At 43.3% G+C, this 12,041-nt stretch overlaps 1 protein-coding gene across 2 annotated transcripts in view; it reads right to left on the bottom strand.

Annotated features, from left to right (window-relative positions):
- abtb3b (ankyrin repeat and BTB domain containing 3b) overlaps positions 1-12,041 on the bottom strand; it is a 140,873-nt gene that overhangs the window by 27,837 nt on the left and 100,995 nt on the right. For both annotated transcript variants that reach the window (XM_036977566.2, XM_036977555.2), the window contains exons 3-5: positions 7,736-7,940; positions 3,988-4,140; positions 3,538-3,703 (exon numbers count right to left, since the gene is read on the bottom strand). In XM_036977566.2, coding sequence (XP_036833461.1) covers positions 3,538-3,703; positions 3,988-4,140; positions 7,736-7,940 — 524 coding nt within the window. The remainder of the gene's footprint in view (positions 1-3,537; positions 3,704-3,987; positions 4,141-7,735; positions 7,941-12,041) is intronic.

Genomic DNA, 12,041 nt, shown 5'->3' with positions numbered 1-12,041 from the left:
TAGATGTCCTAACCAACGTGCCAAAACTATAGTTTGTTAACAAGAAATTTGTGGAGTGGTTGAAAATCGAGTTTTAATGACTCCAACCTAAGTGTATGTAAACTTCTGACTTCAACTGTAAGTATATTACATCAGGTTATTACAACAAGTAATAATAGTCAATTGAAACAATTGCATACTTCAATTAAATGTAACAACAGAGTTTAAAACTGCCCTATCGGCACCGGGAATCCCGGTGTAATTTGTTTTGTAAAGTATTCCCTAACTGTGGTGCCTTAAAACTAAAGGCGGATTGACCAACTTTGTGGAGACAAGCGAGATCTCAAGAGTTAATCCAGGGGGTAAGTTAACCAACCCTGCAAACATATTTTTATATTTCAACAGCGAAGTGAGATACACTACATAACCAAAAGTATGTGGGCACCTTCTCGTTTCATTCCAAAAATATGGGCATTAATATGTAGTTGGTCTCCCCTTTGCTGCTAACAGCCTCCACTCTTCCGTGAAGGCTTTCCACTAGATGTTGGAACATTGCTGTGGGGACTTGCTGCCATTCAGCCACAAGAGCATTAGTGAGATTGGCACTGATGTTGGGCGCTTAGGCCTGGCTCGCAGTTGGTGTTCTAATTCATCCCAAAGTAATTTGATGGGGTTGAGGTCAAGGCTCTGTGCAGGCCAGGCAAATGCTTCCTCACCGATCTCGACAAACCATTTCTGTGTGGACCTCGCTTTGTGCCTGGGGGCATTGTCATGCTGAAACAGGAAAGGGCCTTCCCCAAACTGTTGCCACAAACTTGCAAGCACAGATTTCTCTAAAATCTAATTCTTTGCTGTAGTGTTAAGATTTCCCTTCACGGGCCTCCCGAGTGGCACAGTGGTCTAAGGCACTGCATCATAGTGCTAGAGGCGTCACTACAGATCTGGGTGCGATCCAGGGCTGTGTCACAGTAAAGCCATGACTGGGTTACCATTGGGGCGGCACACAATTGTCCTAGTGTCGTCCGGGTTAGGGGAGGGTTTGGCCGGCAGGGATGTTCCTGTCCCATCGCGCTATAGCAACCCCTGTGGCGGGCCGGGCGCAATGCACGCTGACACGGTCACCAGTTGGACGGTGTTTCCTCCGACACATTGGTGCGGCTGGATTCCGGGTTAAGTGAGCAGTGTGTCAAGAAGAAGTGTGGCTTGGCAGGGTCGTATTTCGGAGGATGCACGGCTCTCGACCTTGGCCTCTCCTGAGTCCGTACGAGGGTGGCAGCGATTGGACAAGACTGTAACTACCAATTGGGGAGAAAAAGGGGTTACAAAAAATAAATCAAAATAGATAATTTCCCTTCACTGGAACTAAGGTGCCTCACCTGAACCATGAAAAACAGTCCAAGACCATTATTCCTCCTCAACCAAACTTTACAGTTGGCACTATGCAGTCGGGCAGGTAGCGTTCTCCTGGCATCCCCCAAACTCAGATTCGTCTGTTGGACTGCCAGATGGTGAAGCGTGATTCATCACTCCAGAGAACGCGTTTCTACTTCTCCAGAATCCAATGGTGGCGAGCTTTACACCACTCCAGCCAATACTTAGCATTGTGTCTGGTAATCTTAGGCTTGTGTGCGGGTGCTCGGCTATGGAAACCCATTTCACGAAGCTCCCGACAAACAGTTCTTGTGCTGACATTGCTTCCAGAGGCAGTTTGGAACTCGACCGTGAGTGTTACAACCGAGGACAGACAATTTTTGCTCTCTACGCGCTTCAGCACTCAGCAGTCCCATTCTGTTAGCTTGGGTGGCCTACTTGGGTGGCCACTTCGCGGCTGAGTCGTTGTTGCTCCTAGACTTTTCCACTTCACAATAACAGCACTTATAGTTGACCAGGGCTGCTCTAGCAGGACATACATTTTATAAACTGACTTGTTGGAAAGGTGGCATCGTATGACGGTGCCAAGTTGAAAGTCACTGAGGTCTTCAGTAAGGCCATTCTACTGCCAATGTTTGTCTATGTAGATTGCATGGCTGTGTGCTCAATTGTATACACCTGTCAGCAACAGCTGTGGCTAAAATAGCCAAATCCACTAATTTGAAGAGGTGTCCACATACTTTTCTATATATAGTTTATGTTGGAAGCTTGTTGAGCAGAGCTTTGTAAACAAGAATGGAGTAATGAAGGGTTCTACGGGACTTTAGTGAGGTCCAGCTCACCTTCTGATACAGGAAGCAGTGATATGTATTAAAACTTACCCTGCTGTTCATGGTGAGGCAAGATCTATTCTTAAAACAGAAGCCCACTTTATATCTTAGCTTTTTAACTCGCTCGTGAGCATGTTTTTTAAATGTTAAATCTTTATCAATCCAGACACCGAGATATTTTTGGGCGGGAACTCACTCGTTGTGAGTGCCATGAATTAGAGAACAATATTTAGTTTTGCCCGCATTAAGTAGGGATTTCTGTAATGCAACAAAATCAGATTGCAGCTCTAACAATGCCTTGTCTACAGTTAGAACAATGGTATACATAAACGTATCGTCTGCATACAGATAAATATTACAGGATTTAATACATAGACCAATATTATTTATATCAATAGTAAAGAGAACGGGTCTCAATACCGACCCCTGCGGTACACTTTTCGTAATATTGAGGAAATAGAATTGACCCCATCAGAAAGCACACTTTGTGTCCTGTCTGTTAGAATGCTCTTAAACCATTTGCACGATTCCTTGTCCAGGCCCATTTCAAAAACTTTTTGAATGAGTAGGGAATTGTCAATGGTGTCGAATTCTTTGGAAAGGTCTATAAATAGGGCAGTACAATGTTTTTTATAATCTAGCCAATTCAACACATAATCTAAAACCAGACTAGACGCATATTTAGAATAGAGTGAGAAGGTAAAAAAATTCTTAGCTGGGTCAGGGATTCTAGTACCTTGGCTAAGCAAGATAACTTTCAGCAGTAATTATGTAAATCAGAAGGATCTCCGGCCTTTATTCAGGGGGAGGACATGTGCCGCTTTCCAAATCTTAGAGAAAACACCAGCAGCAAAAATACAGGTTAAAGGTTCAACAATGAGTTGGGCAGGATTAGGGTTAAATTTAGAGTTAGGGATTAGGGGAAATAGGATTTTGAATGGGAATCAATTTTAGGTCCACAAAAAGTCCTCACAAGTATAGTAAGACGTAGCTGTGTGTGTGTGTGTTGTCCCAATGGACTGATGTGTGTAGGAGAGAGTGGGCAATACTGAGTTTCACACGTTTACCACAGAGCAGAAAAAAAGTGGCAGGTCAAATTGAGTTGAGAACATGGGTGGGTGGTTGTGGGCGTGGGCATCCATCCATGTGTATATGAGGCCGAAGGGGTGCGTGCGTTTGTGTGTGTAAGCATCTTTGCCAGTGCTTGCCTGCCTGCAAGGTGTCTGCTTGGTTTTGCGTTATGTCTGCTCTATGTTCTGTTCCCCAGGCAGTGTGCGTGTGTGTGTGTGCAGGCGCGCGTGCATGCATGCATTTGTGCATGTGTGTGTGTGTGTGTGTGTATGTGTGTCTAACTAACCTGTTCACTCATGCTGTTGATGCCGTCAGGCCCCAGCAGATTGACAGCCTGTTTCACCAGGTCGGTCCGGCCACAGTTGAGCATACGGAAGCCCAGGTCCTGGAGGAACTTAGCCTCTGTAGAGGCTGCATCCAGCTTGCGGGAAGCACAGAAACAGTCATCCGTCCTGGTAGGGAAATCACAGGAAAGGAAATCAATGATTCTGGACAGAAATTATTTGTGTGTTAAATGACTTGTGTCAATGTGAGGACAAATAACAACTGTATGAGAGGTGTGTGTGTGTGTTAGAGTGCGTGTGTATGTGTGTGTGTGTGTGTGTGCATGTGTGTGTGTGAGCGTGCACATGGGTCCATCCGTGGTAGTGTGTGTGCATGTGTCTGTTAGAGTTCCTATTGTTGAGTGTGGGTGTATCGAGCCTGCGTGCCATGTGTGTGTGTTTCCATGCCGTACTTGAGCTGGCGTGGTTCACAGTCCACCCCTGGCAGTAGCAGCCTGGCGGCCTGCCGGATGTCGTCACTGTCCACTGAGAAGCTGCGGCGATGCTCGGCTTGAGCCACCGACACCCTGATCCACTCCATCAGGGGAGGCAGCACTAGGAAAGGCCTGCAGACACATACACACGCACGGACGCGCCCGCCCGCCCGCCCGCCCACACACACACACACACACACACACACACACACACACACACACACACACACACACACACACACACACACACACACACACACACACACACAGGAGTCATCAATATCAACTATGGGCTGACTGGTACAGGTAAAAGTTGTCCTGGTTTAGATCTAGGATCTGCTTAGCTTACACAAATCTGACATTCTAACCATTGTCATTTAAAAGTGACTTTAGATCAGTGTCTTGGAGCACAGTTATGCTACTCCTTTATTCAGAGACCCTAACAGCTGGTTCCCATTGAACTGTATTTGTTCTTTAGAGGATGGAGAAACATATGAATATGTATGTGCACCTGTCAGTCATAGACATTATTACTATTAATATGAATATGAATATACATGTAATGTTAATATTGAACAATGCTGATGTGACTCTAGATCACTGCATATTATCTCACACAAGATAGCTCAATGCCTTGAATGTCCAGCCGCAGCTTCGCTCCTACATGTACAGTGCCTTCGGGAAAGTATTCAGACACCTTGACTTTTTCCATATATTGGTAGGTTACAGCCTTATTTAAAATTGATTCAATTGTTGTTTTTTCTCCTCATAAATCTACCTACAATACCCTATAATGACAAAGCAACAACAGGATTTTAGAAATTTTAATAATCCAATTTTAATAATCAATAATCAATGGAAACAGGAAGCATCTGAGCTCAATTTTGAGTCTCATAGCAAAGGGTCTGAATACTTATGTAAATCAGGTATTTCTGTTTTTTATTTTTAACAAATTAGCAAAACATTCTAAAAAACTATTTTTGCTAAGTCATTATGGGGTATTGTGTGTAGATTGCTGATGATTTTTATTTACTTAATCCATTTAAGAATAAGGCTGTGGAAAAAGTGAAGGGGTCTGAATACTTTCCGAATGGCACTGTACATCTGTCATATATTTGTCACTTATAATCAGTCTGTCATTCATCAGTAGTATTCTAGCCTGAGGGAGAATCCTGCTATTTAATTATTCAAATTTTCATCACTGCACACATGCAAATATAAATGACTCCCTTCAAAGTCCTGGGAAACATGTGACCTTGAGGCACTATGACACAATCTGTACCAACGTTTCAAAAGGCACAACACCACATCATGAAGTAGTGTATATTTTATCGGCCAATATATTCCACTACAAAACCAACAGAAAAGCTCAGACATAGTTCACAGGCTAGCTTTAAGACGTGTTTCCGACCATTCTCTTTGAAGATTTCCAATTAAGTGTAGACCTAGGCAAGGTTTTAAAACACGATTGGAATCACGCAGCTTTCCCAATTCTGCTCTACAAATCTGTTCATTAGGAACCTTTCTTTGTGGTGCTCAGAGCTGAAGCAGACTGGGGAAGGAGACCTGGAAGACACATTAGCAGTTAGTTCTCCATTACAGGGCTGTAAAGTGTAGAGCCCCGGAGGAGGCCTGCTCTGCATCAACTGTCAGCTTATTCACCCATTTCCACTTCCCCTGACGGAGGTTTCCTCATATCCTCAGGACATTCTGGTCCTGTGAGGTTATATAATGTATAGGAGCATTTCCTCACCAGGTGACCTGGCCAGGAAAAACTCCAAGCCAGTGTAAATATGAACAGTGTAGATAGACAGCTATAGATAGCTGTTTTGCCATTTTAAGAGTACACCAAAGTCTAAGGTATAGGAGGGATCTCAGAATCGACATCATGGAAATGTTGGGTAACGCATAATAGCATTCTAAAACATGGACTCCATACAGCCTATAACTTGTATTGAAATGTAATGACTATGTCCGTGAGAGCAATTTAGTAAAGCCATACGTGTTTCAATAATAATGTCCTGCTGATTCCCCCTGCATGTGATTGTTAGGGCTTATTGTACATTAACAAGCTGTCAATTGATTCCATTTAAATATTTTTCCTCTATAGGAAAACATCTGGTTAAGGGATGTGGGAGACTTGAGGCTCACTGTGAAAGCTAAATGCAGGAGGCGTGTGTCGAGTACTTCAGAATGGCTTTGGTTCACGACAGAATGAAAGTACTACCATGACATTTGTGTCTTACCCGTCTGATGAATGGATGAATGTGAATCCTAACTGTCTATCGACACCATCAACATAACAGCCCATGTACAGCGCATTCGGAAAGTATTCAGATCCCTTGACTTTTTCCACATTTTGTTACGTTACAGCCTTATTCTAAAATGGATTAAATACCCCCCCCCCCCATCTACACACAATACTTCATAATGACAAAGCAAAAACAGGATTTTAGAAATGTTTTCTAATTTATTAAAAATAAAAACGGAAATACCACATTTACATAAATATTCAGACCCTTTACTTAGTACTTTGGTTGAAGCACCTTTGGCAGTGATTACTGCCTCGAGTCTTCTTGGGTATGACGCTACAAGCTTGATACACCTGTGTTTGGGAAGTTTCTCCCATTCTTCTCTGCAGATCCTCTCAAGCTCTGTCAGGTTGGATGGGGAGCATTGTTGCCCAGCTATTTTCAGGTCCCTCCAGAGATGTTCAATCGGGTTCAAGTCCGGGCTCTGGCTGAGCCACACAAGGATTTTCAGAGTCTTGTCCCGAAGCCACTCCTGCGCTGTCTTGGCTGTGTGCTTAGGGTCGTTGTCCTGTTGGAAGGTGAACCATCGCCCCAGTCTAAGATCCCGAGTGCTCTGGAGCAGGTTTTCATCAAGGATCGCTCTGTACTTTGCTCTGTTCATCTTTGTGTCGATCCTGACTAGTCTCCCAGTCCTTACCGCTGAAAAACAACCCCACAGCATGATGCTGCCACCACCATGCATCACCGTAGGGATGGTGCCATGTTTCCTCCAGATGTGATGCTTAGCATTCAGGCCAAAGAGTAATCTTGGTTTCATTAGACCAGAGAATCTTGTTTCTCATGGTCTGAGAGTCTTTAGGTGGCTTTTGGCAAACTCCAAGTCATGTGCCTTTTACTGAGAAGTGGCTTCCTTCTGGCCACCCTACCATAAAGGCCTGATTGGTAGAGTGCTGTAGAGATGGTTGTCCTTCTGGAAGGTTCTCCAATCTCCACAGAGGAACTCTCAAGCTCTATCAGAGTGACCATCAGGTTCTTGATCATCACCCTGACAAAGGCCCTTCTGCCCCGATTGCTCAGTTTGGCCAGCTCTAGGAAGGGTCTTGGTGGTTCCAAACTTCTTCCATTTAGGAATGATGGAGACCACTGCGTCCTTGGGGACCTTCAATGCTGCCGAATCATTTTTGTACCCTTCTGCCTCGACACAATCCTGCTCAATTACGAGTATCATAGCAAAGGGTCTGAATAATACTGTAAATAAGGTATTTATGTTGTTTATGCATTTGCATAATTTGCCATTGTGGGGTATTGTGTGTAGATTGCTGAATAATTTTTTATTTATTTTATCAATTTTAGAGTAAGGCTGTAACGTAACAAAATGTGAATACTTTGAATACCCGTATATCCCATGAGGTGTGTGAGTGTGTCCGTCACTGTGTTCCTGCTGGTTTGTGTTTGTTTCTGTGTGTGCGTGTTACCTCTCTGTCTGCAGGGTAACCTTGGAGGGTTCTACGTTGGGGTTCTCCCACTCCATCTGGGGACAGTGCATGAAGTAGCAGAGGGTATAGAGCGCCTCAGGCTCCCAGTGTACTGAGCTGCTCTTCTGGTGGATGGGCGTCCCGTTGCTGTGGTTCTTCACATGCAGCGGCTGGAGGTGGTGCATGGCCCGGGAGACCAGGTCACCTGCAGTGCACAATTAAAGGATGGGGGGGGGTACGCACATCCATATTAATATCAGGAGCTGGACAAAAAGAAGGTCATCAAGAAATGGAGGGAATGTCCACCTGCACACACACGCACACACACACACACACATGCACACGCACACACAACACACTGTAAGGGGTGATAGATTATACTGGGAATGTCTAGACCCCATGGTGAAGAAACACCCTGAAAACAGACAGACAGACAGACAGACAGACAGACAGACAGACAGACAGACAGACAGACAGACAGACAGACAGACAGACAGACAGACAGACAGAGTTCATAACTATCTTATCTAAAGGAGATTTTGTCGAGTAAAAACGTAGCCACGAATGGTTTCTACGAAATATGAATATTTATATACATAATACTCTCCTTGCTATTTACTCATGCTCTGCATAATCCTCCTGTACTTTAAGGGCCTGCAGTGGCACTCAAACTCTCTGCTTAAAAAGATTTCCTCATAAAATTAGAATATTCTCCAGACGCTTAGTATGCAAACACTCTTTGCCAAAAACTGTTTCCCACAAACTTTTTACTGGGCTGAAGGGACACGACATATTGCCTTCTAATGCCACACAGACGTGGAAGCCAGACAATGAGACAGCTGGGCCCAGATACAATCCCACTGAGAATCAGTAAAACTGAACGTGGGTTTCAAAGGCTGCAGTATTTAACTCATTGACACAACAAGTATTAGTCCTCGCCCTTTTGCTACTGTATAGGGCAGAAACACACATTTGATATATTACTCTGCATTAGAAACATACTGTAGGCTATATACTTCTACATCTCTATCATGGCAGGACATTCTGAAACACCTGGGCCCTATCACCCCGTACACTTCTGTTACTATATATATACAGTTCCAGTCAAAAGTTTGGACACACCTACTCATTTAAGGGTTTTTCTTTATTCTCTATTTCTACATTGTAGAATAATAGTGAAGACATGAAAACTATGAAATAACACATATGGAATCATGTAGTAACCAAAAAAGTGTTAAACAAATCAAAATATACGTTATATTTGAGATTCTTCAAAGTAGCCACCTTTTTGCCTTGATGACAGATTTGCACACTCTTGGCATTCTCTCAACCAGCTTCATGAGGTAGTCACCTGGAATGCATTTCAATTAACAGGTGTGCCTTGTTAAAAGTTCATTTGTGGAATTTCTTTCCTTCTTAATGCGTTTGAGCCAATCAGTTGTGTTGTGACAAGGTAGGGGTGGTATACAGAAGATAACCCTATTTACAGCTAAAGAGAAATGACAGTCCATCATTACATGAAGTTCAGTCAATCCGGAAAATTTCAAGAACTTTGAAAGTTTCTTTGAGTGCAGTCACAAAAACCATCAAGGGGTATGATGAAACTGGCTCTCATGAGGACCGCCACAGGAAAGGAAAACCCAGAGGTACCTCTGCTGCATAGGATACGTTCATTAGAGTTTACTGCATCTCAGATTGCAGCCCAAATAAATGCTTCACAGAGTTCAAGTAACAGACACATCTCAACATCAACTGTTCAGAGGAGACTGTGTGAATCAGGCCTTCATGGTCAAGAAACCACTACTAAAGGACACCAATAATAAGAAGAGACTTGCTTGGGCCAAGAAACACGAGCAATGGACATTAGATGACCTGGCCTCCACAATCACCCGACCTCAACCGAACTGAGATGGTATGGGATGAGTTGGACCGCAGAGTGAAGGAAAAGCAGCCAAGAAGTGCTCAGCATATGTGGGAACTCCTTCAAGACTGTTGGAAAAGCATTCCAGGTGAAGCTGGCTGAGAGAATGCCAAGAGTGTGCAAAACTGTTATCAAGGCAAATGGTGGCTACTTTGAAGAATCTCAAATATAACATATATTTTGATATGTTTAACACTTTTTTGGTTACTACATGATTCCATATGTGTTATTTCATAGTTTTGATGTCTTCACTATTATTCTACAATGTAGAAAAAAAAGAAGAAAAAAAGAAGAAAAACCCTTGAATGAGTAGGTGTGTCCAAACCTTTGACTGGTACTGTATACAACAGAAAAACACATCTTATGTATATAATATTATTATGCATCAGACAAACATACTGTATATTTTCCTGATATAGAATGACATTGTGCTAGTCTTTGTCAACCAAGTAATACTGTAATGGCACGTTCCATTGGTTTCACATTCACACATAAGGGTCTGTTCCCCAATCACAGCACATTGCATTCAATTAAAGACTAAAGAGTGTTCTTTCAGAAGGATCTATTTCTCACCAAACTCATTCAGTGGAAACAACAAGTAGCAGTTGTACAAAGATGCTTCTATGGGGACAGTCATTCAAAGAGACAAACGGCTTGTTTAGCATCATAATTGTGCGGCGTGACTTCTGCCAAGATTCCATTTTGCCGAGACAATAAGAGATGTGGAGGCATCACTAAAAGGGGGGAATTGGATGCTTGGAATCAACAGTCTATCTTCCAGCCAGCAGACCTGGAAGATGTCAGTGCTCGACTGATAAGAGAAACAGTGCAGCATTGTATGGAACACTATGACATTGCACATGCATGCATAAAAGCTTACACACACATGCACACACACACACACACACACACACACACACACACACACACACACACACACACACACACACACACACACACACACACACACACACACACACACACACACACACACACACACACACACACACACACACACTAATTGTACAAATGGGAATACAGTGTAATAGTGCCCTAGTCTTGGTTTTTAGCTAACATTTCACTCCTTGACAAATGACAGGAGTGGCAAGGAGTGGAATGTAATAGCTGAACAGAGATGGCAACCAGGCTAATAGTGCCCTCATGTGTAGTGGAAGGAGTGGGGACTGAGGTGGGCAGCTCAGGGCGATGGGGTAATAGCCATTCTCATCTCTTATTGACGCTGGCATGTGACATTTCCTGGAGTGGGGTGGCGGGCGGGCGGGCAGGCAGGCAGGCAGGCAGGCAGGCGTCGGGCTGAGGACTGAGATTACTAAACCCAACAACCCAACAGCAATACTGTCTGGCACAGCACAGTGCCATAGGCTTCACAGACAATGAGCTTCTTCTAGAAGTGCAGTAAAACAACCACCCATCTGCTACAGATGGCTGAAAGTGGAGGAGAGATTGACTTCATCACTACTTGTTTTTGTAAGAAGTGTTGACGAGCTGAATGCACCGAGCTGTCTATTTAAACTACGGACACTCATGCATACCCCACAAAACATGCCACCAGAGGTCTCTTCACAATCCCCAAGTCCAGAACAGACTATGGGAGGCACACAGTACTACATAGAGCCATACCTACATGAAACTCTATTCCACATAAGATAACTGATACAAGCAGTAGAATCAGATTTTTTTTAAACAGATAAAAAATACCCCTTATGGAACAGCGGGGACTGTGAAGAGACACATACAAAAGTACAGACACTCGCATACGCTTTCTATACACATGTACATTGTAATATTGTTGTATGGTGGTATTATACATTTTTGTATTGTAGATGTGTAGTGGTGTAATAATGTTATGATGTACTGTTTTATCTTTTGATTTATATGTAATGTAAGTGCCTTAATGTGTTTGGACCCCAGGAAGAGTAGCTACTGCCTTGGCGTTAGCTAATGAGGATCCCTACTAAATACAAATACAGATTCAGATGGAAATAATGAAACTAGGAGAATCTGCTAGCTTTTGTCATGTCCTCTAATAAAAGAGCTACCATTTCACCATGAACACTGGACTGTCCTTTGTGTTAGCCTCAAGAGCTAGTCTACAATGCCATTAGTCTATTCATGGGATTCAAGCCACTGCTAGTAATCAATATCTCATCCAACCACGCTCATTCTTTACATCAACAATGAGCACCGAAGTAGGAGACAGACAGGCTAGAGATAGTTCTAGTCTTATTCGTAATGCTTTTTTTCAAGTGTTCTACAGGGTACCATCCCCTTCATCGACAGGCCGAGGCTCTCTCATCAAAAGATAACTTCTCAGGAGTACAATCGCACTGCTTATATTTACAAGTGGGATTTATGAGTGTTGGC

Source organism: Oncorhynchus mykiss, chromosome 1 (genome assembly GCF_057628025.1).
Source record: "Oncorhynchus mykiss isolate SJ-2025 chromosome 1, ASM5762802v1, whole genome shotgun sequence".
NCBI classification, from domain to species: domain Eukaryota; kingdom Metazoa; phylum Chordata; class Actinopteri; order Salmoniformes; family Salmonidae; genus Oncorhynchus; species Oncorhynchus mykiss.
This window is presented reverse-complemented; position numbering and strand designations above follow the sequence as displayed.